A 27,135-nucleotide genomic window follows, 5' to 3' on the forward strand; every position below is an offset into this window, starting at 1 on the left:
TTGAGAGACCTGGATCAGAAACAGCAAAGCAGTTAAACAAAACCTGGCATCTTTACCACCTCATTTTGCAATGATCTGAAGTCAGAATACCCCAATATGGGAGAAATGGCTAGAAGGCCCCATTTCTGATGTCAGGTCTTTGTCTTAACTGAAACAGAAAAAAGTCATGGAGCCCAAATTCAGACTAATGGGGCCTCCGTTAAAAGTGGCTTCCCTGACCCCAGTACTGTACTTCTAACCCTCACCTTCGTTTGGCGCCCTGCAGAGTTTTACATTTCAGGGCAAGAATCCTATACTATGATTCAGGGTGGTGGGAGGTGTCCTCCCCCACCCCTCATCGCAGAAGGGTAGTTGGAAAAGGGGAAGTGGAAAAAGAGAAACAGCATGACATCCAGTGCAGACGTCTGCTTGACCCTGCCACCGGTAGGTAAGGGTGCCTATGGAGGCTGAGCAGCTGGAAATGGACTTCCTTTAAGCATGTGGCCCATGTGGCTAAGGGACAGTCTCTGTGACTTCACCTCTAGGGAATACAGCGTGAAGACAGAGATCATTTCCAGCTTCAGCCAGTGCGTCTGTCGTCCTTCCACATTCCTGCATAGTGGCTGTCCATCCAAGTCTGCAAAGACTCAGCTACTAGACAGGAAGAATGGGAAAGGAATATCTTTCTGTTTGTCTTTCTCCTCATAGCTTTCCTCATAGCTTTTCTTTGTTTTTACCATTGGTTTGCACCAAGGTCCACAGAGTGTGGTTCAGTTCATACACTAAGACACATCCGTTTCCTGCCTCATAGTTCCTTCATTTCTGGCTGTGTTATCTTCCACTCGTTCCCCTGTTGCGTTCCCATTGGCCTGGTCTGTGAGAGTTGAGGAACAGTGCTGTAAGCAGCAGTGGAAGGTATGAGGGCAGCAGGCTTTTTCCAGACCACTCATCCAGATAGTCCCAAGGGAACTCTCTTGTGGGTTCTTCGTGTGACTGCTTTGGGCTAATCGGTGGTATTCAGACAGCAAGAACCTCTCATGCAAGATAGCCTAGTAGATGGTAGGCATCTTAAGGAGGGAGGGGACTGAGCAGCAGCAGATGTGAAAGAGACCTTTGACCCTCCAAGGTGAATTTTTGTACCCCTTGTAGCTATAGGAGGTCTGTGGGGGGGTGGTGTGAAGGAAAGATCCAGTGCCAGCTTCGTCTTGCAGAAGGCACATCCAAGGAACAGAGCTAGGACTGCAGCTAGCACTTGACCATCACTGAAGAGTCTAGAAACCCACTTAATGCTCGGGTCACACTCCTGGGTGAGGACTCTGCCTGCAAGCTGGCCACTTGGGCAAATGAGGAGATAGATTTAGCCTAAGACCTAAATTAAGTTTCTCTGGGTAACCCAGGTCTTAAATATTTGCACATTTGGTTGTTACAGTGTTAGACTTTATGTACGTATAATGTTTTCCATTTTAGTTGGAATCAAACTTGGCCTTGCCTTCAGGTTGTTTAAGTAGTGCTTACGTGATGAAGCCTCCTTCTCTCTCCTTCTTTTTTTTTTTTTTTTTTTTTTTTTAATTCTCAGTTTGTCAGCTGATGAGAAATTGCAATTAAGAGTTTCTTCAGTTTCATCATTGGTTGCTATTAATTTGCATGGATAAATTTAAACTTTGTTTTTAGCTGGGTCACAGGGTGGAACTGCCTGGCATAAATATTTAATTTTTCCAGCTCACTGATGCTCCCAGTGATAAAAGTAGTCTAGCTAATGTTTCTTCCTGAAACTTGACCCTCATATTGTGTGTTGTTTCTTTTCCTATTGTTGGAATCTACACAGTACTAATTAGTTGTATACAGTATTGAGAGGGTCCAATACCAGACTATTATATGGGAAGTAAAAATTTCCAAGACAGAACAAAATATAGTTTGCGTCACTTGAATTTTTTATTACATATCTAGGGAACTGTAGATTTTAACAATTAAAATTAATGTAAGGTTACCTTAAAATAATTTTACTAGTAGAACCAATAAAGTTATATGTCCATTGCTATATTTTAAAATAGCTTTTTATACTCTTCTGAGGGGGTGAGGGTATTATCTTGGACTGGATTTATGTGTATATGTTCTCCAGGGTCTTTTTCTTTCCTTCGTACTCCTCTGTTAGTTGGGCCCAGATGTTGGCCCTTTTTGGTTCCTTAAATGCATACATTCTGAGTTATTAAAAGAAGTAGGAAGAAGGTGCTGAAGTCATTCTGGATTGCAACACTGGATTTAAAGAAGTTTATTTAAGAATTTTAGGAGTTTTTCAAATGATTGAAAATAATCCACCCATTGAATTGATGATAAACCATGTCCCTTGTGCCTCAGTCTCCGGTCTGTAGCTCGCCTTCTCTCATTTGCTCGCTAATTCCTGTGAAGTCCGGCCAGCTGTGTTGAGCAGCCAGCGGCCAGCAGGCCCTTGCCCATCCCATCCTTGCCTGGGTATTTTCCCTGGGAGGATATATGTGAAGAGATGCAGCGCACCTAGTGTTGCTTTCGAGATGACAGATTAAGCCCCTAGGCCAGGATTCTCATCTGATCTTCTGTAACGTGGCACAGGCAAACATGCTGTCGCCTCGAACACATCTGCCTCAGGGAGTATTTTGTCCTTCTAACGCTGTTTGGGGTTTAAAAAAACATGCAGAATCCAGCTTAGCAATAAAGTTGTAACTTCCTGTAATGAAGTCTCATCCTGCTGTTGTACATGATAGAGTGAAACGTAGAGCGCATGAACAGCACCGTGTGGGTCACACACTCGTCGAAGGAGAGGGCTCGAGTCGTCCCCCTGGTGAACCCTGTCTTCTTGGTGACTGGATGGAGCAGCAGCCAGCAGAACCTTCCCACAGGACTGCAGCCGTCCGTCCTGGCTGGAGCTCCGGGAGGTGTCCTCTCCTTCACTCCCTCCCCCTCGAAAACCAGGACTCAGAAGACAGGATGCACCTGGGTGGCTCAGTCCGTTAAGCCTCTGACTCTTGATTTCGGCTCAGGTCGTGATCTCAGGGTCGTGAGATCGAGCCCTGTGTGGGACTCTGCTCTGGTCATGGAGTCAGCTTAAGAGTCTCTCCCTTTCCTTCTGTCCTTCCCCCTGCTCACGTGCACTATTTCTAAAATAAATAAAATCTTTAAAAAAACAAAACAAAACAAAACTTGGAAGCCATACTGCCTTCTGAGTAGCTTTTCTACAGCTCAGTGTCCCAGGTGACAGGGCGAAGTATCCTACTCTTTGTGGCCCCCTTGCCCCTATGCATCTTGGAGGAGGACCCGGCGTCCTCACATGTGTTCTTAATGATAATAGCTAACGTTTATTGCTCACTTACTGTACACCTGCTGCTCTTCTAAGTGTCGTATATGAATTAACCTTTACAAACCCTGTGAGGCACACAATGAAGTGCCTATCTGGGGAGAGGTGAGGGACTTAATCGGGGTGACACAAGCATGAGGTAGCAAGGGGCCTTTGTTCTCAGAGCACATTCATAAAATGTACCATTTTAACCATTTCTGAGCATTCTGAGTGGAGTTCGTGCCTTCACTCTGTTGTGCAGCTGTCCCCACCAACCAGCCAGCCTTTCCAGAAGGGACACTTCATACCAGTGTCACCTGTAGCTCCCCCGCCCCCCCGCAGCCACCATGCTGCTTTCTGTTCAGGACTCACTCTTCAAACCGCTTTTGTGTCACCACTTAGGACTGGACTAACCTGAGCAGATTTTGTTGCTCTTTTTCCCTTCTGCTGCTTAGATCTCGTTTCTCTCTTGTGCATTTTATAACTAGCAGGTCAGCGTGTGTGTTGTAAGGCGGTCCCAGTTGCCACAGCGCAAGCTTGTTCGCCTCCTTTTGCCAGGCTGAAAGTATTAGACTTTGAAATAAATCTGCTTGACTGCTGATTAAAAGAGCAATGTGTGTCCATTGTAGGAAACTTAGAGAACACAGAAAAGCGTAAAGAAGTAATTCAGATCCCCTGTACTGCCTACTCCTCAAGGTAACAGCTGTTAACTAGTTGGTGCTGTGACCCTCTGGCATTTGTTTCTAGGTCTATAAAACCTACTGGTGAACATGTTGCTTTGTAACCTCCCTTTTCTCACATTTTGCCATGTGAACTGTTGTGCATCATTAAAAAGAGAGTTTGACTTCAAGGAGCTTGTATCCCAGTGAAGGAGTCAGGAAAGCCTATAGCACATTGTGATAAACGCCTAGGCATGCGGTCGGTGTTGGCCAACAATAGGGGACTGCAGAGCAGCGTGTGGGGTAGGGGCTTCGGCAGGGCGTGGCGTCTGAGGCACTCTCCTCCCCCCAGGAACTGTATTACTGCAGAGTTAGCAAGACGAGCAGACACAGCAGCAGGAAGTCTCCCACGCGATCAAGGGCTAAATGGTGAGATCTACGGTCTGGTCCTCCGGGAGCTGGGGGAAGCGAGAAATCAATGAGCCCTAGAACGGTTGAAGGGGAGAGACTTGGGCTGGGCCTTGAAATACTGGTAGGATGTACGAGAGTTGAGGGATGAGAGCAGGGCATTCCAGGTTGGGGTTGGCCCTGCCAGGTCTTTGAACCCAGTGCCTAAAACTGTGTCTGGCACCTGGTAGACGCTAAATAAGATTCAAAGATCTGCTGAAAAAAATTAATTTCTAATGCATATTCTGTACTGTAAGTTTGCTGGAGAAGAGATTTTCTTTGAGGGGTAGCTGACAAAATTGCAAGATATTGGAAGTATACATCAAGGTGATTGGATATGGTATACATTGTGAAAGGATCCCCTTGAGTTAATTAACACGTGAGTCACCTCGGTACTTTTTTTCCTGTGAGAACATATAAATTCTCTACTCTTACCAAATTTTGTTTATGCAAAACAGGGTTAATCAACTATAGTTGCTATGTTATATATTAGACCTTCAGATCTTAGTCATCTTATAACTGTAAGATTGTACTGTTTTACCAACCTTTCCCGATACTTCCTACCCACACCTCCCTACTGTGTTTCTGGGGTTTGCCCTTTTTCATATTTTTATTTTGTTTTTGTTGTTTTGTTTTCCACATATCAGTGATATTATGGAGTTATTGGTCTTTCTGTCTGACTTATTTCACTTAGCATACCTCCAGGTTCATCTGTGTTATCACAAATGGCAAGATTGTCTTTTGTAAGGCCAAATAATATTCCTGTGTGTGTGTGTGATTTTCTTGACCACAGTAATCACATTTTCTCGATCCATTTATCTTTTGCTGGACACTTCAGTTGTTTCCATATTTGCTATTATAAATACTGCTCTAATGAGCATGGGGGTGCAGATGTCTTCATTTCTTTGGGTAAATATCCAGAAGTGGAATTGCTGGGTCATATGGCAGTTCTATTTTTAAGTTCTTGAACCTCCACTCTGCTTTCCATAGTGTCTGTACCACTTTACACTCCCACCAGTAGTGCATAAGAGATCCCTTTTCTCTGCATCATTGCCAGCCATTCATCTCTTTTATAAACGTAAAACAGATGTCATGTGGCGTGTCACTGTAGTTTTGATTTGCATTTCCCTGATGAGTAGTCATATTGGGAACCTTTCTTGTATCTGTGGACCATTTGAACGTCATCTTTTTTCTATTGAGTTGGAAGATTATATATACATACACATACATATATATATATATCTTGGATACTACCCTCTTATCAGGTACATGATTTATAAATATTTTCTCCCATTCTGTAGGTTGCCATTTCATGTTGGTGATGATTTTCTTTGCTGTGCAGAAGTTTTTCCATTTGATACAGTCCCAGTTTTTCGTTTTTGCTTTTGTTACTTTTGCTTTTGGTGTCAGATTAAAAAAAAAAAATCATGAGACCCATGACAAGTTTACCCCTTATATTTTCATCTAGTTTTATAGTGTCAGTTCTTATGTTAAAGTCTTCAATCCATTTTGAGCTGACTCTTCTGAAGGGTGTAGGATAGTCATTTAGTGTCATTCTTTTGCCTGTGGCTGTCCAGTTTTCCTAGCATCATGTATTGAGGAAATTATTCTCCGTTGTATATTCTTGGCTCCTTTGTCAAAAATGAATCCATATATGTGTGGATTTATTTCTGGGCTCTTTGTTGTATTCTGTTTACCTAGGAAGCGAGATGTTAGCTATGGGCTTGTTGTAAACGGCCTTTATTATGTTGAGGTGTAGTCCCTCTCTACCCACTTGGTTGAGAGTTTTTATCATGAAAGGATATGGAATTTTGTCACATGCAGTGTTGGCATCTATTGAGATGATCATATGATCTTAATCATTGATTTTGTTAATATGGTGTATCACATTAATTTTTGGTGTTGAACCATCCTGCATCCCAGGAATAAATCCCACATGATCATGCTATATGATCCTTTTAATGTACTTTTGCATTTGGTTTGCTAATATTTTGTTGAAGTCTTTTGCATCTCATAAGAGATACTGCTCTACAATTTTCTTTTGATTGAGGTGTCCTTCTCTGGTTTTGGTATTGGGATAATGCTGCCTTCATGAAATGTGTTTGGAAGTGTTTCCTCAGTTTTTTTAAAAAGAGTTTGAGAAGTACAGTCTGGCAGGATTTACCAGTGAAGTCATGGGGTCCTGGATTTTTGTTTGTTGGCAGGCTTTTGGTTACTGCTTCAATGTCCTTACGGATAATTTGTTCAGATTTTCTCTTAATTTGTGATTCAGTCTTCATAGATTACATATTTCTAGGAATTTATCAATTTCTTTTATTTTTATTTTTATTTTTTTTAAAGATTTTTATTTATGTATTTGACAGAGAGAAATCACAAGTAGATGGAGAGGCAGGCAGAGAGAGAGAGGGAAGCAGGCTCCCTGCTGAGCAGAGAGCCCAATGTGGGACTCGATCCCAGGACCCTGAGATCATGACCTGAGCCGAAGGCAGCGGCTTAACCCACTGAGCCACCCAGGCGCCCCGAATTTATCAATTTCTTTTCAGTTTTCTCATTTGTGTTGCATGTAATTGCTCATAGTAGTTTTTTATTTTTCCGTGTGGGGGGGGTTCACAGATTGATTGATTGATTGATTGATTGATTTTAGGAAAGAGCACAAGTAGAGGGGAGTTGCAGAGGAAGAAGGAGAGAGAGAATCTCAAGCAGACTCCAGACTAAGTGTGGAGCCCAGAGCGGGGCCCAGTCTCAGGACCCTGAAATCATAACCTGAGCCGAAATCAAGAGTTAGATGCTTAACTGACTGAGCCACCCAGGCATCCTTCCATGTATTTTTTTTTTTTAATTGAACTGTAGCTGATACACAGTGTCGCATTGGTTTTAGGTGCACAACATAATGATCCAGCAAGTCTATATTATGCTATGCTCACCGCAAATGTAGCTATGATCTCTCATGGTGCTATTAGATTGATATATTGCCTTTGTTGTACCTTTTACCCTCATGACTTACCCATTCTATAACTGGAAGCCTCTGTCTCCCACTCTCCTTCACCCGTTTTGCCTATATGATCCTCTGTATTTTTATGGTATCAGTTGTAATGTCTCTCCATTTATAATTTTGAGTCTTTTCTCTTTTTTCTTGATGAGTCTAGTTAAAGGTTTGTCTACTTATCTTTTCAAAAGAACCAGCTCTTAGTTTCATTGATCCTTTCTATTATCTTTTTAGTCTCTATTTCATTCATTTCCCTTCTGATCTTTGTTATGTCCTTTCTTCCAGTAACTTTGGGCTTAGTTTGTCTTTTTCTAGTTCCTTGAAGTATAAGGTTAGGCTTTTTATGTGAGATCTTTCTTGTTTCTTAATGTAGGCATTTATTGCTATGAAATTCCCTCTCAGAATTGCTTCTGCTGCATCCCACAAGTTTTGGCATATTGTATTTCCATTTTCATTGGTCTCACTCAAGATATTTATTGATTTTTTTCCCTTTTAATTCTTCTTTGACCCATTTGTTCTGTAATGTGTTTTATATCTCACGTATTTGTATATTTTTCCATTGTATTTGTCTTCCATTCCATTTGTATATTTTTCCATATATTTTTCCATTTTCTTGTTCATTTCTTTTCTTTTTTTTTTTTTTTTTTTAAGATTTTACTTATTTATTTGTCAGAGCACAAACAGGGGAAACAGCAGGCAGAGGGAGAAGCAGGCTTCCTGCTGAGCAAGTAGCCTGATGCTGGGTTCAATCCCACGACCCCAGGATCATGACCTGCTTAACCGACTGAGTCACCCAGATGTCCCTCTTATAGTTCATCTCTAATATCATACTCTTTTGATGAGAAACGTTGCTTGATGTCATCTGAATCTTCTTAAATTTACTGAGACTTATTTTGTGCCTAGTGTATAATCTGTTCTGGAGAATGTTCCATGAGCCTTTGAAAAGAATGTATATTTTGCTACTATCCAGTGAAATGAATGTTCTGTGTATGTCTCTGGGATCTGTCTAGTTTAACATAGTATTTAAGTCCATTGTTTCCCTTTTGATTGTCTATCTGGATGGTCTGTCCATTGTTAAAATGTAGATATTGATGTTCCCTACTTTTATTGTATCTCTGTGTCAAGTACATAGCAGTGCATCCCACACTGTTGATCTGCTTTGTCTCTGGGGGAAGGAGCATTTTCATGTTTTTATTTCCTTCTTGTTAAATTTTATACCTAGAGTTACCTGTTCCTCTATTAGTGTTTTGTTTTGTCTTGTTTTATTAAAGCAAATAACCAGGGAAGGTATTTTTTCAGAGAAGGAAGAGAGCCTGAGCCATTGCAATAAGATAAACTCTGGTAGTCCCAGTTTTCCGACCTGGGTACAACCGTGCAGTTCTGGAGTTAAGATCTCAAAGTACACATATTGCAGCCTTCTTTTCTTGATCTCTTTCTAGATTCTTATTCTTCCTGGTCTCCCCAGAAATAGAAACCTGCTATTTAATCAGATTGAGCTGCTACATGTCTGTCTATTCTGCAGTATTTTATGGTAATGAATAAGCTTCTGCACTCCAGTTGTATTTTTGTGAAGGTGACATTATTTTTAATGGTGCGGGTCAGTAAGAATGTGGGTGTTGAGGGGTTAAAAAGTCAGAGGTAAGACAGGTGGCATTCAAGCCTATGGAATGGTCACATGATCCACATAGGTTTCCAGACTTTTTATGAAAGACCTGATTTCCAAACAAAAGATAAATAATGGTAGGTGGAATGTTGGGACGATCAGCAGAGTATTCTAGAGAATACCAAGACAAATTTGTTACCTAGTGATTTTTTTTTTAAAGATTTTATTTATTTATTTGTCAGCACACACAAGCAGGCAGAGAGGCAGGCAGAGGCAGAGAAGCAGGCTCCCTTGTGAGCAAGGAGCCCGATGTGGGACTCAGTCCCAGGACCCCACGGTCATGACCTGAGCCAAAGACAGTGGCTTAACCCACTGAGTCACTCAGGCATCCCTCTAGAATTCTTTAAAGACCTAATGTTGCAGCTGTTTACTGGCAGGATGGAGTAAACAGAGTTGAACATCCAAGTCAGAGACACACCCCCACCCCAGTCATTACATTATATTTGGAAGTCTGTTGTCATTGTGTCATTTTAGCAGATAGAATTTAAAACCTGTTCTATAAAATGCATTTTAGCCTTCTAGAACCGAGTCCACAAAGTATAGTAGATCTGAGTGCTCAGAAAACCTCACTGTTGTTCAAAAACAGTCTGAAATTTCTTTTGGAAAATTAGCACAAAAATGGCATATCACCAATCATTAGCTCACTGTGAAGATCTTTGTTTTTTGTGTCCACTTCACCTTTCTATCCCATTTCCTAATTCTGTCTAAGGCAGATTTATTACTACTCATCATCTAATGCTCACCAGATTGTGGGCTCCTCGAAGTCAAGGAGAGTGTTTGGGTAGTCTATGTGTTTTCCTTCCATGCCTGGAACAATATACTCCATATTGTTGGGTGCTCTGGAAAGATTTGTGAAATTGAATGGATAGTAGTTAAATGCCATGGGCTACTGTTTTCTGTTACTTCCTTCCCAGGAACATGTTAGGTAAATATGGCAGCAGGTAAGTTTGCCAAGTCTATGGGACATCACTGTTTCCATTTTCTTGTGAAATAGGAACTGTCCAAGATCACCATGCCAGTGATATTTAATGAGCCTCTGAGCTTCCTGCAGCGACTCACCGAATACATGGAGCATACATACCTCATCCACAAGGCCAGTTCATTCTCCGATTCTGTGGAAAGGATGCAGGTATGTGTCAAACACGCACTGAAAGGGCGTGAGATAAGAGACTTCTCTGCTACCTCCACCCCCAAAAACACAAACAGAATTTGTGTTCAATCCAGTGGGAGTTTGGGAAATGTGCTTCCCAGAGAGTGTTTGAAGTGTCCTCTGCGTTCCCTCCCCTGCCATCCTCCAGCCAGAGTGCCACCACAGTGGAAAGACCAGTGACAATTGCAAGAGAAGCAGAAGGTGGTCCATTACCAAATCTGGATGTTAGTGAGCTGAGTCTCCATTTTAGAAAATAGTATGGTGTTGGGGGAAATAGCTTAATTTTTCTTTTTTCAGATGTTCTTAGACTGTTTTCCAAAAAGGAACACACACACACACACACACACACACACACACACACACACAAATACAGATATGTGCTTATGTATGTAAGAAATATACACACTGTCACAGGTTAAATCAAAAGACAACAAGGAATTGCACTTCTTAATTTTGTTTTTGGTACAAGATGCTTCCGTGGTGTGTGTGGATGGGTCAGGTACATGTGGAACAGAATAGACACACTCTTCTTCTTCAGGCAATGCCATGGCATTCTAAAGGGAATCTTCTTGTTCTTTCTATCAGTCAGCTTTTCCCAGCCTTATGAGACTTGATACCAATGTTCAGTTATGTCTCATTTTTCCTATCCTAAAAATGTTGTACTTTTTAGAAATTTTAAGAGAATTAAAAGTGATTTGGGGTTTGAGGGTTTTTTAAAAGTTCTTGGGAAAATTTGTGGCACCCTTAGGGTGTTATAAAAACCATATGGCCCAGAATGACTAGTAATTCTCGTTTTGAATGCCCACACTGGCATATTAAGTTGCTAGAGCTGTATTAAAAATCCAAACAGCTAAGCTCCTCAAAATAATTTTGTAAATTACACTCTTCAGCAAAATTTCCGGTCCTAAAAGAATGGGGAGCAAGCTAGGCTATTTATAACTCCTGATGCTCTGTTCCACAGTGTGTAGCAGCATTTGCCGTGTCCGCTGTTGCTTCTCAGTGGGAGCGCACGGGAAAGCCTTTCAACCCGCTGCTGGGAGAGACCTATGAATTAGTTCGGTAAAGATCTTTCACTTTTTGAGATGGGTTTTGTATGATTTATATAGCTTTTGAAATGAACAGGGAAAAAATGTATATATTTTTAACATTACCAGCATTTTGCATTACTGGAGCAAGTTAATAGTTTTGATGTTTGTTCTGTTTTATAGACTATGTAAAATGGACACATATATGAAATGCACCATTACGACAAGGATTTCGGGATTTCTGATCATGTGGGATTAGTGATTCTTTTCTCCTTCTGTAGATCATAAAATATGATTGGAGTTTTTTTAATACCCATTTAATATATATTAACAAATTTAGACTGTTGGCATAAAGGCAATGAATGCATCTACAGGTATAATTCTCTGTGCCTGCTGTATGCCTACTGTAGCCTGCTTCTTTACCCACAATTAGGGAATCCATTTGGCTTTAGCTTTGCTGAATCCTTTTCATCTCTGCATAAGTCTTGATATCATTTGTATTGTAGCTGTTTGAAAGGGCAGGGACACATTAGATTCCCCTTTCTAAATATCAATGGAATAAGTTTTAAATTTGCATGGCTTATATTGTCAATTCTTGCAGGTTGCCCAAATTCATGTACCTATTCTTTGATATGTTCAAGTAGCTAGAACCTGTTTAAAACTATAATACCTTTTGACTGAATTGACAGTAATGTACACATTGCATGGCAAGAGTTAATTATAATGCTGCTGCTTCTTTTTATTTTTTTTTTTTTATCTTAAGAGATGACCTTGGTTTCAGACTCATCTCCGAGCAGGTCAGCCATCACCCACCCATTAGTGCTTTTCATGCTGAAGGATTAAACAATGATTTCATCTTTCATGGCTCAATCTACCCCAAACTGAAGTTCTGGGGCAAGAGTGTGGAAGCAGAACCCAAAGGAACCATCACTTTGGAGCTCCTTGAGTGAGTTGAAATCTAGCCATTAAACTCTTTTCATGTATGCCTACTCGTAAATATATATACCTGCACACAGACTTAACAGTGTTGCTCTAAAGCTGGAGAAAAACAGCTTTTATACAGCGTAAACTGTCCACCTTTCCGTAAAAGAATTAGGAAGCGCTGCAGTAGCCATTGTTTATCAATTTAGGAATGTATGAAAAATTGAGCTTGATGTTTGTTTGACTATGGTATTTGTGTCTATTTTAAGTGAGAATGGAGTCAGTTACTCCATGATAGGTCTTAAGAGGCACTTTCTTTAGATCAAGGCAATGTTTTCTTTAACGTCTTTCAAAATGAATTCACTTTCAGAATTATTGAAATAATAATTGGCCCATCTTAGACATTAGGTAAATTTGAAAGTCCTCCTCTTTTGCAGTAGGAAAAAAAAAAGATTAGCATGGAATATCTTTCCATTTATTTACATCTTCTTCAATTTCTTTCACTAATGTCTTACAGTTTTCAGTGTACAGGTCTTTCACTTCCTCAGCTACATTTATTCCTAGGTATTTTATTCTTTTTGATGCAATTATAAATGGGATTGTTTTCTTAATTCCATGCTCATGGATTACAAGAGTTAATGCTATTGGTATATCCATACTATCCAATCTACAGTTTCAGTGTAATTCCTATCAAAATTTTAATGATGGGTGCGCCTGGGTAGCTACTCAGTGGGTTAAGCCTCTGCCTTCGGCTCAGGTCATAATCTCAGGGTCCTGGGATCGAGCCCCGCATGGGGCATGAGCAGAGAGCCTGCTTCCCCCTCTCTCTCTGCCTGCCTCTCTGCCTGCTTGTGATCTCTGTCAAATAAATTAAAAAAAATTTTTTTTTAATTCCAGTGATGTTTTTCACAGAAACAGAACAAACAATTTTAAAATTTGTATGGAACCACAAAAGATACTGAAAAGCCAAAGCAATCTTGAGAATGAACACAGCTGGAGGCATTACACTTCTTGATTTCAAACTATACCACAAAGCTCTGGTAACGAAAGTATTGGCATAAAAAACAAACACATGAGATGGATGGAGCAGAACAGAAATCCCAGAAACAAACCCATGCCTATATGGCCAGTTTATGAAAAAGGAGGAAAACAAAAGTCTCTTCTAATGGTGCTGGACAGCTAGCCACATGCAAAAGAATGAAATTGGACCACTCTCTTATACCACACACAAGTTAGCTCAAAATGGATTGAAGATTTGAATATACAACTATAAATTTCCTAGAAGAAAATATAGGTGATGAGGTCCTTGACATAGGTGTTGGTGAAGATTTTTTAAGTCTAACACCAAAAGACAAAGCAAAACAGCATGGGGGAAAGAAAAGGAAAAAAAAATATGAGAGTACGTCAAACCAGAAAGCTTCTGCACAACAAAGGAAACCCATCAACAAAATGAAAACAACCTGCAGAATGGGAGAAAAATTTTGCAAATCTGTATCTGATAAGGGGCTAACATCCAAAATATATAAAGTACTCCTCCAACTCAATGGCAGAAAAGTTAACAGTCCAATTTAAAATGGGCAGAAGATATGAATAGACATTGTTCCAAAGAAGACATACAGTTTTCCATCAGGTACATGAAAAAGTGCTCAGCATCACTGATCCTCAGGGAAATGCAAATCAAAACCACAACGAGATACCACCTTACCCTATCAGAATGACTATTATCAAAAAGCCTAGAGGGGCACCTGGGTGGCTCAGTGGGTTAAGCCTCTGCCTTCGGCTCAGGTCATGATCTCAGAGTCCTGGGATCGAGCCCCGCATCGGGCTTTCTGCTCAGCAGGGAGCCTGCTTCCTCCTCTCTCTCTGCCTGCCTCTCTGCCTGCTTGTGATCTCTCTCTGTCAAATAAATAAATAAAATCTTAAAAAAAAAAAAAAAAAAAAGCCTAGAAATAACAAGTATTGGTGAGGAGAAAAGGAACCATTCATGGCACTGTTGGTGGAATACAAACTGGTGCAGCCTCTATGGAAAACAGTGTGTGGAGGTTCCTCAAGGAATTAAAAATAGAACTGCCACACTATCCAGCAATTCTGTTTCTGGATATTTACCCAAAGAAAATGGAAACGCTAACTTGAATAGACATATACCACCCCTCCATGTTCCCTGCAGCATTATTTACGATAGCTAGCATTTGGAAACGGCCTAAGTGTCCATCCATGGATGAATAAAGAACATGTGGTGTATATATACAGTGGAATATTATTCAGCCATAAAAACAAATGTCTTGCCATTTGCCACAATATGGATGGACTTTGAGGGACATTATGCTAAGTGAAATAAGAGAAAGACAAATACCACATGAGCTGTCTTACATGTGGAAATAAGTAAATAATAAAAAGTAAAAATTAAAAAACAAAACAACCTCACAGATAAAGAAAACAAATCGGTGGTTACCAGGAGTAGGAAGGAGGAGATGGAAGAAATGAGTGAATTGTTGTTTTTTATTTAAGTAAATTGAATTAAATTTTTAAAGAAAAAAATTAGATTTAAATTCAAAGGCAGTTCCTGTTCTAGTTAAAATGGAGTGAGCACTGTGTAGTCCTGTGGATTGCAGCCATCCAGAAGACAGAGAGCACCTATCTGAGGACTCTGAAGACTAAAGAATGACAGATTGATTGGGGAGAGATACTGACATTTGCATCAAAGACTTTAAAGCAGCTCTTATAACTATGCTTCCGGAGTTGCTCCATGAAGATGAAAACTCTTAAAATGAATAGAAAGACATTCCAGCAAAGAAATTGAAGTATTTTTGGAAACCTTAATACTGGAAAGTACAGTAACGTACAAAAACTGGGATAGGCTCAGTAGCAGAGTGAAGATTGATAAATTACGTAGAGGCTCTGTTTACTGAACACTACACAAATGAAATAGAACAGTCAGAACAGTTTTGAAAAGGAAGAACAGAGCTGATGGACTCCCACTTCCCATTTCTAAGACTTAACTCTAAAAACCAAGAGATCAAGAAAGTGTGGTAATGGCAAAAGGATAGACACATACATCACTGGAACAGAGGAAGAGAGTCCAGAAATTACTCTGTAGACGTACGGTCACTTGATTTGTAACAGAGGTGCAAACACAATTCAGTGAAGGAGAGTCCTTCCTACAAATGGTATGGGAACAATTGGACAGGGACATCTTAAAAATGAACCTTAATTTCTGTCTCACACCTTATACAAAAATGAACTCAAAATCGTAGACTAAAATAAAATGTACAGCTTTGTAAAGCTTTCGGAAGAAAACATAGAAAATCTTTCTGGCTTTGGATTAGACAGTGACATCTTACAGATAAATGCCAAAACACAATCTAGAAAAGACAAATTTGATAAATTAGATTTTATCAAAATGAAAGCTTTTGCTCTGTGAAAGACACTCTTCAGAGAATGAAGAAGGAAGCTGTATGTGGGTAAACATTATTTGCAATTCATATATCCAACAAGGACTTGTAGCCAGAATATATAAAAAATTATCAAAATTTAGCAATTAAAAAATGGAACAATTCAATAAGAAACTGGGCAAATGATGCAGATACTTCACCAAAAGATATAGAGATGGCAAATAAACACATGAGATGATCTCAATAGCATTAGTCATTAGAGAAATGCAAAATTGTAATCTCAGCGAGATACCAAACACACCTATTAGAATGGCTAAAATCAAAAATCAAAATAATTTGTAAAACTGATAATACCAACTGCTGACAAGGATGCACCATAACTAGAAATGTTATTGGCGGGAATATAAAATAGTAGAGTCACTCTGGAGAGCAGTATGGCAGTTTCTCACAAAGTTAACTGTAGGTTTACCATACAACTCAGCAGGCCCACCCAGGTGTTTATCTAGAGGAATGAAAGTTTACATTTTCACAAACACTTGTCCACAAATGTTTATAGCAGTAGTATTTAAAATCACCAAAAAGTGGAGGTTCCTCAAAAAATTAAAAATAGAACTACTATATGATCCAGAAATTGCACTACTGGGTATTTACCCAAAGAAAACAAAAGTACTAATTCAAAACACGGTCTGAGCTTTCACTGAGTTCCAATCACTGATCACATATCACCGTGGCATATATAGTAATAAAGAAAACTTTGATGTACTGCAAGGATTACCACAATAAGATACAGAGACACGAAGTAAGCAAGTGCTGTGGGAAGAGCAGTGCCAGTAGACTTGCTGGATGCGGGGCTGCCACAGACCTTCAATTTGTATATTTAAAAAAAAAAAAAAAAAAAAAGGCAGTATCTGCAAAATACAATGAAACCAGATAGACTGGTATATACATAGTTCATTTGTAATTGGTGAAAGTGTGGGCTTTTCTCTTAAGCTTCTGATCCTTTTAAGAAATAACAAGAAAAGTCAGACAATAGCCTATTTTATTGTGAGTTAGCATCAATAGAGGTTTCGAAGTCTTAGAGCTTAGGGATGTCCAGCCTTTTGATTTGTTATCCTGAGTAATGGCATTTGAGACAAATGCACTTTTAAAACAAAATAATGTTTCTCTCTTTTTTTTTCCCCTGGGTTTTTGGTTTTTGTTTTCCAGACACGGGGAAGCATACACATGGACAAATCCTACATGCTGTGTGCATAACATCATTGTGGGTAAACTCTGGATTGAGCAGTATGGCAATGTGGAAATCACAAACCACAAGTAAGATGCATTAGGGTTCTTATCTATCCCTTCAACTGTCACCAACCCATGCCAGTGGACTTCATTTTTTTTTTTTTTTTGAAAGCCCTAGTAAAGCTCTATGATAATTTAAGAACCAGGCAGTGGGGCTTTTGGGCAAATAGAAGCTCATTGGTGTAATGAGTGGAGTTCACTAAAGTTTCTGATTAGGGAAGACTGGATGAACTCTTGAGTTTTCACAGATGAGACTATAATTTCTTCCTCAGCTCATTGTGTTTATAATACTTGGTTTGTATTATTCACAGAGGGGCATGAGGTGGGAAGAACAGGAGAGTTAAAAAGAGCTGGGTTCAAACCCTACTTTGCGCCCTTGGGCGTCTTACTCGTCTCGGGCTGCACTAACAGATCACGATGGACTGGGCGGCTTAAACAGTAGAAATTTCTTTCTCCCAGTTCTGGAGGCTAAGAAGTCCAGGGGCAGGGTGCTGCTGGCAGCCTTGATGTCGGGTGGAGGCTGTCTCCCTCGTTTGCAGCAGCCGTCTCTTCATCTCCTCACATGGCGCAGTAGTCTCACTTAACGAGGACTCCATCCTCGTGACTGAATTACCTCCAGGTACCATCGCGTTGAGAGTGAGGGCTTCAGCACACAGATCTGTTCCACGGCAGCATTGCTTCCCTTGTCTCTTGCTCTTCATGAGCCTTGCTCACCTTTTCTTGATGGTGAGTCCAGCACTAACTGAGGATCAGTCACGATAACCTCTGTGTGGGGCCTGGCGTGCAGAGTAGCTGCTCTAGAAAGGTCACCTTCCGCATGCTTCTCTGCCACTGCTTCCGTGGTGAATGGTCAGCTGAGCTTAGTGTCTTCTTCACAGGACTGGAGACAAGTGTGTGTTGAATTTTAAGCCATGCGGCCTTTTTGGTAAGGAATTACACAAAGTCGAAGGCTACATTCAAGATAAAAGGTAAAGTTTCCATTTTAAACGTTGAGTAGTTAGTATAGGTGTCCTCTGCTAAATAAAATGTCAATATTAAAATCTGCCATAACCTAAGAAACAAGCATTTCAGTGAGTTGAAAATTTTTTCTTCTAAGGAAATGTGTTTCTTTAAAGAATCTGATTCATAAGCATCTTCATAGTAAGATTCGATTACAGCAAAACACTGGTTTAATTGTTGGCTGAATGTCAATTTCTCTTGACAGCAAAAAGAAGCTCTGTGCCCTCTATGGGAAATGGACCGAATGTTTATACAGTGTTGACCCGGCCACTTTTGATGCCTACAAAAAAAATGATAAGAAAAATACCGAAGAGAAGAAAAACAGCAAACAGGTGAACACCCTGTTAAGGCAGTGTGGAAAGAATCACTGGGCTCTTGAATTTGTACTAATGCTTTTAGAGGTGGACTGTTAAAGGTCATAGTTTAAACTTTTTTTTTTAAACTTGTTGCTAATGCACATAATTTTTCTGCCTGCATCATCTTTATTTAATTGAGATATAGTTGCATTGCAGCCTTGAATCTTTGTAACAGACAGCCCTGGTAGGACTGTTTGCCATTACCGTCCACAGAGCTGGGCGCCTGCCACTTCCGTAGCTGTGTGCAGGGGCTTGGTTGATTGGAGTCACATCATGTTGGGAAATGGGTGTTCACCTTGGACAAATGATCTCTTCCTTTGTGTTTACCTGCCTTAGAAGCTGAGATCAGTTGAGTGTTTAAAACTGCCTCCCAAATTGTTTCCTACATTTTCACACCTGTTAGCTGTTTTGTTGTGTGCTCGCGCTCTCTCGTGTCTACACCACCGAACTGAAGCCCAGCACAGTGCGGGGGTCATCACTGGGGCAACCTCCGTGAGACTGTTGGCTCTGCACTTGTGAGGCTCATGGCCACCTGCCGCAGGCCCTAGGGAGCCTCGTACTGAGCGCACCGCTGTCCCTCTGCCCTGTGCAGGGGAGTGGTGGGGCGGGGCAGGGGCTCCTGTTGGGACAGGAGGTATCTGTGGGCTGGTTACTCCCCAGGAGTTGGCACTGTGGTTAAGAACACAAACTGTTGGAAGGAATCCTCTCCACCATCGATGGGGGAGAGTCTCAGGTTTCCTACCTTCACTCTGACACCTTCAGTGCCTTCATTTGTAAAATGGGGTTCATAATAGGACATAGTATGTGAAACGAGTTGACTGTTGTAAGGGGCATGGGGTACTCTGCTCAGAGTGAAGCTCCTCCGGCCCAGCCGCCTGGCCTCCCGGCTCCCCTGAGAAGCCGGCTGGTCTTTAAAAATAGGCATATTTATGAGGGGCTTCCTTTGTAAATCAAGTGAACCAGGGTCCTGAAGCAAAGGAAAGTTTTATTAAAACTCCTGCAAACACGCTGCTCTGCCCGGTTCTGGCTCCTTCCCCGCATCCCTCCGCACGCAGGGCTGCTCTTCCCCCAACACCCCTCGCCCGCCTGCTTTCCCTTCCGGGGGCAGGTGCACCGACCCTGCCCTGTAGCGAGGACAGAACGGACGGGCCCCGAGAAGGACACGTGCCAGGGTGCTGGGAGCCTGACACAAGCTCCTGACAGCCACACCGGCCAGTGCAAGGCCACCCTGGCAATGACAGCCTCACCCACACACGTGGTGTCCGTCCCCTTACAGAGTTGGCGAAGTCCCAGGAAAAGTCCCTCTTGTCCTGTCATCCTGGTCAGTCTTTGTAGACAAGTGGCCTTTCCCCTGAGAGAGAGAGAGCCTCCCCCCTCATTCACTCCTTGTCCAGGCCCCTTGTCTGTGTGCACAGAGCTGCTGTTGGCTCCCGAGGTGCCTGTGTGCATTCGGATGCTGCGGCAGGCTTGTCGCCGTGGCGCTGTTGCCTCCCTGCCGTGGTTCTGTAAACCGTATGTTCACTGAAGCAGCTCACCCAGTGGTTCCACATTTGCTGACCCTACTGGTTTTGTGTCATTGCTACATGTAGTTCACTGCCCAGTTAACATTCCACTGAGTTATTATGTCTTTAAGAAAAAAAAAAAAAGCTTTAAAAACACAAAGACCCTGTAGTAAAGAGCGGTGATGACCATCGGCAGCAGCGCGGTCTCGGGGGCTGCTGCGCAGCTTGCGTGTGGGTCCTTCCTCAGCTGCTGTAATAGAGTCGGTCTGTCGGCTCTTGTAGGTGAGCACTTCTGAGGAGTCGGACGAGATGCCGATGCCAGATTCTGAAAGCGTGTTTGTGATCCCTGGCAGTGTTCTCCTGTGGCGAATAGCCCCTCGGCCTCCCAATTCTGCCCAGGTGAGACCGCGCTCCGCGAAGGGAAGCCCCCTGCACTCTGTCCCTGGCTCTCTGTCCCCGCGGCTGTGCCTCTGCGGGCTCCGGCGCGCCTGGTCCCTTGTTCCCAAGAGTCCGTGCCCCGCGCTGGCCGTCCCTGCTGGCATCTGTCGGGGTGCGACTCTGGGAGGCTTCTTCGGGAATAACTGAGGAGTAAGACTGGCTGTCAGCACACACGGGGTGATGCAGACACTTGAGGCTTGAGCCCCCCAGATCCAGCAAGGACGGATTTTAATGACGTACAAAAAGAATTGTTGCTTTTGCTTATAGTTCTACTTCAGGTTGACCGGGATAGAGGATACTTATCTGTGTGGCCTGCTCTGAGATCTCTCTGAGACGAACACTCATGGGTGGTTCAGACCTCACTGAGAACATTAGCTGGGTGGTCCGAGAAGGCTGGTGGTTGTCCCCACAAGACGGAGGGAGGTCATTGTCAAGTCCTGCTGTCTTCAGGGGTTCTCAGGCTGCTGCCAGACATCCTCCAGTGCCTTGCTACATGTTAATTCAGACATTTTGCTGCCTTTCAGATGTATAATTTTACTAGCTTTGCAATGGTTTTGAATGAAGTAGACAAGGACATGGAGGGCGTGATTCCGAAGACAGACTGCAGGTTGCGGCCTGACATCAGAGCCATGGAGAACGGAGAGATAGGTAATGTGAGCGGTCATGGTGAAGCCTCCCTTGGAGGGAAAGGAGTTTCATGAGTGTTTGCATCTTGTGGTACAAGTATTTGTCGTGTCTCTCTGGGAGATCGTTTTAATTAAAATTCCATCTAAATTCGTAGCTTACATTTAGATTCATTATTTCAGTGATCCTCCCTGACAATTTAATATACTCCATATGGCCAGAGACAGATCTTAAGTGTCAGAGGGGAATTTGAGAAAAGAATAGCGTCATTATCAACTTGAAACTGTATACTAATTAGTTCACTGTATTATTTCAGAACTTAAGTACTACCTTGTGAGCCTCAAAGAAGAGCGTGGCCTTGGTTAATTACGACATTTTTAGCTGGTGTTACATTTCTTCTAATTCAGTGGTTCTCAAAAGGGAAGCCGTTCTTACCCCCAGGGGACATGTGGCCGTGTCTGGAGAGTCTCATGGCTGGGGAACTGCTGCCACATCTGGTGGTCGGAGCCGGGATGCTGCCAGACGTCCTCCAGCGCCTGGGACGGCCTCACAGAGAACCCAGTGGCATGAGGTGTGGGGACACTGAGGTCGAGAGTCCCTGTCTCAGTACCTTGGTGCTCCCTTTGAGTGATCAGGATCAGTGAGACAGTGCGCCAGGATTTTGAAAAACTGTTTGAATTTCTTATGACGGAACATGAAGGAGCTCTGTGAGGTCTCACCAAGGATTAAGAAAAATTTCACATTTATTCAGTTTTTCCACCCAATTTTTCACTGAAGCTTTGTAACATAATTCTTTTGGCCTTAAGAATAAGCAGGGTTGGGGCACCTGGGTGGCTCAGTGGATTAAGCCTCTGCCTTCAGCTCAGGTCTTGATCTCAGGGTCCTGGGATCAAGCCCCGCATCGGGCTCTCTGCTCATCAGGGAGCCTGCTTCCCCCTCTCCCTCTGCCTGCCCCTCTGCCTACTTATGATCTGTCAAATAAATAAATAAATCTTCAAAAAAAAAAAAAAAGAATAATCAGGTTCTTTGGTAAATACAGAGTTTGTTCAGGGTGAGACTGTAGAAGGTGACGACTAGGTCTTGAGTGCCAGCTCTGCCTCTTCCTACCTTGGGTCCGTGTTAAAATTTTAGCGTAATGTTGGTTTTCTAATAAAACAGAGCTCATGTGAATGCATGTGGGTGACGCTTATCTGTAGCATTACTGAGCCCGGCAGTCTCGACCTATAGGATGACTGGTTTCCACCCATGTTTGTACCTTAGATCAAGCTAGTGAAGAAAAAAAACGACTGGAGGAAAAGCAAAGAGCAGCCCGCAAGAACAGGTCCAAGTCGGAGGAGGACTGGAAAACGAGGTGCGTGCGGCTCTGCAGGGCGGGGCAGGCGTGGGGCTGCAGCGCATTCCCAGGCCTGGAGTGAACAGCTGGTTCCCCGGGTACTCAAGCTGCAAGACTTGCATGTGTGACAAAGGAAAAGGGCTATTCGGAAATTAAGGTTTAAATATTCCCACACGATTATTGTAGGTAAGTGGTTTAAGCAAACCATCTGCCTTCCATGTCTGGTGAAGTCCTGTCTTTTTCTTGTTGTAAGAGGGAAAGGAAAGTAAAATCCAGAATGACACATTTGGGCATGAAAATAGGTTCAGAGCCATTTGCTACTATGTGTATCCGTTGCCATTACTCTTCCAAACACAGGGGATTTGACATGCACCTGAAATAGAGTTGTATAAAGTAACATCTTGGATTCTATTCAGAAATAGAAAGTGGGCCACAAAATTTCTTAGTTTTGGAAACTTTGTTTTTTTAAGAGTCAGGAGTTGCATAGTGACTTTATTGAGTAATAGAATCACTTGTAAACAGGAATAGGATAAAAATATTTTCTAAATTTATATCACATAGTAGAAACCATTGTAATTCAAAGTCATTAAATAAAAATTGTAGAGGCTATAGGGACATACTTTTGCAAGCATTCAGACATTATTTGATAGCCCTTTTGCATCTTAGGAAAACATAATCGCAATTGGAAATGACCTTGGATTTCATCTAATCTTGTGGTTTTGGGGCTTGGTTAGTGTTAAAAATCTCTTTTGCCAGTGAGCGCATGAAGAATCTGCAAATACAGAACTCATGGGGGCAGAGCTGCTGTGGTGGGGCTGGGGGGTGGTCAGGACACGGCCGGCCCTCCCCTTCTCCCACTCTGTATGGACCCCGGCTCCCTAGACCTCTGTGGAATACTGTTTGAAAGTGGTCTGGAAATCCCTTCGTGTTCAGAGAAAAACAAATGCTGATGTATTTCATTTTGCGGATCTGCTTGAGGACACACAGCTAGTGAGCCCAAGCCCTGTGACTGGAGCCTCCACCGCCATCAGTCCTTCAGGCAAAGCTACACGCTCCCCTCCGATCCCCTTGGAAAGATTGGATTCATTTTATCATTATTTCTCATTGCCTTTGCAGAAGCCCACTTTTGTACCATGTTTCTAATTATTAGCTCCTGTATTTTTCTGGTCACATTTTCAGGTGTACAAAGTAAGTGCAAAGTCTACTAAGAATTTTTACTGTCAGAGTCTTAGCGTTCGGAGAGCAGTGGGCTCCGGACTGCGGTGTGGCAGCCTGAAAGCCAGACCAGGTGCCGCCCGGAGTCACCAGCTCAGGCCTCTCCTCCACCGGCGCTCCTTTGTGCCCGTGTGAATATACGTGGTTTTGAAATGATCCTACTGGCTCTTTGTCAAAAGCATCTGCTTTGAGCTCTTTTGTAAGGAGAGTTCCCGTTCTCTGACTGGGTTCTTCTCAGGGTTGATGACGTGTTGAGTGGCGTGGTTCAGCTGCAGGTGAGGCAGGGCGGTTTGTGTAGGAACGTTTTCTGCTCGTTAGAGCTAACTGGCCTTCAGAGAAATCAGACCCACAGACCTGTTAGAATCTGTCCTAAATTCCTCCACACTCGGAGCTGGTACTCCGCTATCAGAGGAGGCACCCGAAGAGAGTACAGGCTCCAGACTTTTTCAGGCTGTAATGACAGTCCCTGCATCTGAAAATGGCTGCTTATAATCCTGACCTGTTTTCCTAGAGGGCTCCTCACCCGGTCAGGTACCCGGAGGGAGTGGAGGCGCGCGGGGGTGGGGGGAGGCGGGGGACGTGTTGAGGCAGGAATGTTGGCGGTGTGTCTCCCCGACAGTCTGAGCAACGCGCAGAATTCACACTTGATAGTCTGCTGTTGCACTGACGCGGGCCCACAGACTCTGGAGACCCAAGATCCTGAATAAAAGGTGGTAGCAGGGAAATCTTATGCTCCTTTTCCTGTTACTGGTGATTGTCTCAAATGTGAGTTTAGAAAGACAAATCACCTGGACTTTTTGTGTATTTGGGAGGTGTAGGATGATAACAGTAGAGGTTTCCAGACACCAGTGCTCAGCATTAGGAGAACTAGCAGTTGAAGGAAACTCTGGTCCTGTGCATCAGACCATCGGCTCTGCGGTGCTCCCCTTTAGTGCGGTGTTTGGACTCCCTCCAGAGAGAGGCTGCGGTTGCAGACATGGTCTTTAGAGAACTTTGTCTACGCCGTGGCACATGACCTGAGACTTGGTTCATTTCTTAATTATTTTTTATTACCTTGAGTTTGATGTGTCTGCTTTTCTGAAACGCTTGACTTTGCTAACCTTAACTACAAAAGTGCTGTTACTGCTTGGACTTTGGGGACTGAAAGGAGTATAACCATATACTTGATATTATTAGACAGAATTTTGACTTTGATCAAATAATTTTTAAAATTTTTTTCATTTTATTAGTTTTTAAAGATTTTATTTGACAGAGAAATCACAAGTAGGCAGACAGGAGGCAGGCAGAGGGAGGTGGGGGGAGCAGGCTCCCCGCTGAGCAGAGCCCCCCCCAATGCGGGGCTCGATCCTAGGACCCTGAGATCAAGATCTGAGCCGAAGGCAGAGGCTTAACCCATTGAGCCACCCAGGCGCCCCCCCAAGTAATGGTTTTTAAATATATTTTCAGTCTGGTTAACCAGATCTTATATATCCTGATCATTTAAAGTAGACTTAAATTTTCAAATTGGGACAAGGTCCCAAAAGCTAAATAGAGAATTTAGATATTAATATTCTAGGAAATGTGGTCTAATGGGCATTTATCATGTGATCCTTCAAGGAATCTGCCTGATCTGAAGCTTTTTTTTCCCTCTAAGAGCGTTTTGTGCTGCTGTAGGGATAATAGGAGCATTGGGGAATTACCAAACACATCTAAACTCATTTTAATAGTTAAATTGCTTCTTACATTTTCTTTTTTTTAGAAAGACCTGTGAAACTTTTTCAGTGTTACTCTAAAAACAAAATCATACTTAGAATATGACATAAATTTAATTGCGAACCTTTTTGAGCAAATAATTTTACATTTCCCTAGCCTGAAGGGAGCTGTGACTGTGGGAACTAGGTGGTATTTCAAAGGGCAAGGAAATGATTAAAGCAGCTCTATGCAGGATTAAAGACCAATCGGGATGTTAACCGAGAGGTGAGACCTAAGAAGCTGTATTACATGAGGAAAATGGAGACCCAGGAAGATTAGGAGTAATTTCAGTGGATTCGGTGTAGCACAGTATATTTAAAAATCATGGAGTTTAAAATCAAATTTAAGTTTGATACCAGTTATTAGCTTGCACAAGTTATTTAGCTTCTCTGACATTCCACTCCCTCTTTGAGTTTAAGGGCATTAACTCTGAATCCCGTACTATAGGTATATTGTAGAGGTTCATTTCCTTATCCTAATTCCTTCCCCCCAAAATGCCTTCAGGTGGAAGATAAGGGATGGGGCTAGAGGACCATCAGACCAATAGATTTGTTCTTACACCCCTACTAGACAGAAGGTTCTACTTCTGCTGAGTACTCTACCAAATGCTATGGAAAAATCCGTAGACCTTTTGTGTGATGTCACTACATCTTTTGGAATATTACTCTACCTAGGTGCTCTCTAAAAATGGCAGGACTTCTTTAAAAGTCTCTTTGCAAATCTCTAACTCAAGAGTGAGGGGAAACGCTGCAGGCGCTAGTGTAGTGGCAGGAGCCCTGTGGTTTCGGTTCCCACCCGTCAATCTTGTCCTTTCTCTTTAAACAGGTGGTTCCATCAAGGTCCTAACCCCTACAATGGAGCACAGGACTGGCTTTACTCGGGCAGCTACTGGGACAGAAACTACTTCAATTTGCCTGACATTTATTAAAGTGCAGACAAGTCAGGGCATTTGGCTAATCTACAAATAAGTCTTAAACCTATGTTTTTAAATTCCTTGGTTTCTACTCATCTTTTAAGAAAACAAAAAATCCGCTCATGAGATAACTTGCGTTTCACCCAACAAATGTAGGGCATAAGGTGATATTGGTGATGAAAGTCAGGAAAAATGGGTAATTTTGCTATCCAAATAGACTTACTGATTTGAAATACTGTTTTATAGAGGTAAGAGAAACAGTGTGGAGAATAATGCTTTTTATGGTTGTTGTTGCCATATTTATGGAAGGTTTATACCCAACTGTAACTTCAGCTTTATGGAATTATATAGTAATCCCAAATCAAGTTATTTTGAATATTTTTATGCCGTCATGCTTGAATGTTTTAGATGTAACTTTGAAATGTTTAGAATTCTTCTATACAATGTTTATGTGCTCAAATGCAGAGAAGGTTATGTCATTTTGTAAAGATTATGTTTAAAAGATGGCTTTTCTTCATACTAATCCTCTCCAGTTTCCCCCTTCCCACATCAGAAAAGAAAAAGTACCTGAATATTCAGAACAGGTGTTCCTGATTTGAACTGGAAAAGGTTATTTCACTTATTTCTCTAAATTTACTTTTATAATTTTCTGTAATCTGGGTCCTTAGAATTAAAAGGTGTTTGAATTGAAAATTTGTATAAAATCTAGCAATACACAAAAATGCCCTAGAAATAGATTCTAATCATCTCATTACATAATGACAAACCTTTTTAAATGCTTCGACTTTGTGGCAAATGCCACCAGAGACATTAAGTTGCACTCATGTATTATAAGTACCAAACTATATAAAAGGAGGTCTTGTGCATTTCAAGTTTGCAAGGCACCCATGTACTTAAAATATGTATGGAGACCTACTGTACAGTAGTTTTGCCCCTTTAATTGGGGTACATTAATCTTAGGTATTTATCCACCCAACCCCAGACTGAGGTCTTGCTCCAAGGGGCTTTAGGTAGCTGCCAGTAAATTATTTTAATTGCTGTCTTGAAGTTAACAAGTGTTATAATGAAATAATCTACCTGATGCTAAATAAAGGCTTTAGAATGTTCCCAGAAAGCGTGGTTTCTTACTCTGATCCGCAGTCCCAGAGTGTCCTTACCAAGCCGGTCCTGTGCCGCCCTCTGCGGGGCCTGGAGCCAGCCCAGCAGCT

General features: G+C 42.1%; 1 protein-coding gene across 5 annotated transcripts in view; it reads left to right on the plus strand.

Annotated features, from left to right (window-relative positions):
- Positions 1–27,033, plus strand: part of OSBPL1A (oxysterol binding protein like 1A) — a 242,145-nt gene extending 215,112 nt beyond the window's left edge. For all 5 annotated transcript variants that reach the window (XM_044243255.1, XM_044243256.1, XM_044243257.1 and 2 more), the window contains 10 exons: positions 10,036–10,170; positions 11,153–11,250; positions 11,980–12,162; positions 16,736–16,843; positions 17,695–17,784; positions 18,021–18,147; positions 19,956–20,072; positions 20,636–20,759; positions 21,996–22,086; positions 25,840–27,033. In XM_044243255.1, coding sequence (XP_044099190.1) covers positions 10,036–10,170; positions 11,153–11,250; positions 11,980–12,162; positions 16,736–16,843; positions 17,695–17,784; positions 18,021–18,147; positions 19,956–20,072; positions 20,636–20,759; positions 21,996–22,086; positions 25,840–25,942 — 1,176 coding nt within the window. In that variant the 3' untranslated portion in view covers positions 25,943–27,033. The remainder of the gene's footprint in view (positions 1–10,035; positions 10,171–11,152; positions 11,251–11,979; positions 12,163–16,735; positions 16,844–17,694; positions 17,785–18,020; positions 18,148–19,955; positions 20,073–20,635; positions 20,760–21,995; positions 22,087–25,839) is intronic.
- The last annotated feature ends 102 nt before the right edge of the window (positions 27,034–27,135 follow it).

Source organism: Neovison vison, chromosome 3, assembly GCF_020171115.1.
Source record: "Neovison vison isolate M4711 chromosome 3, ASM_NN_V1, whole genome shotgun sequence".
Lineage (NCBI taxonomy): Eukaryota > Metazoa > Chordata > Mammalia > Carnivora > Mustelidae > Neogale > Neogale vison.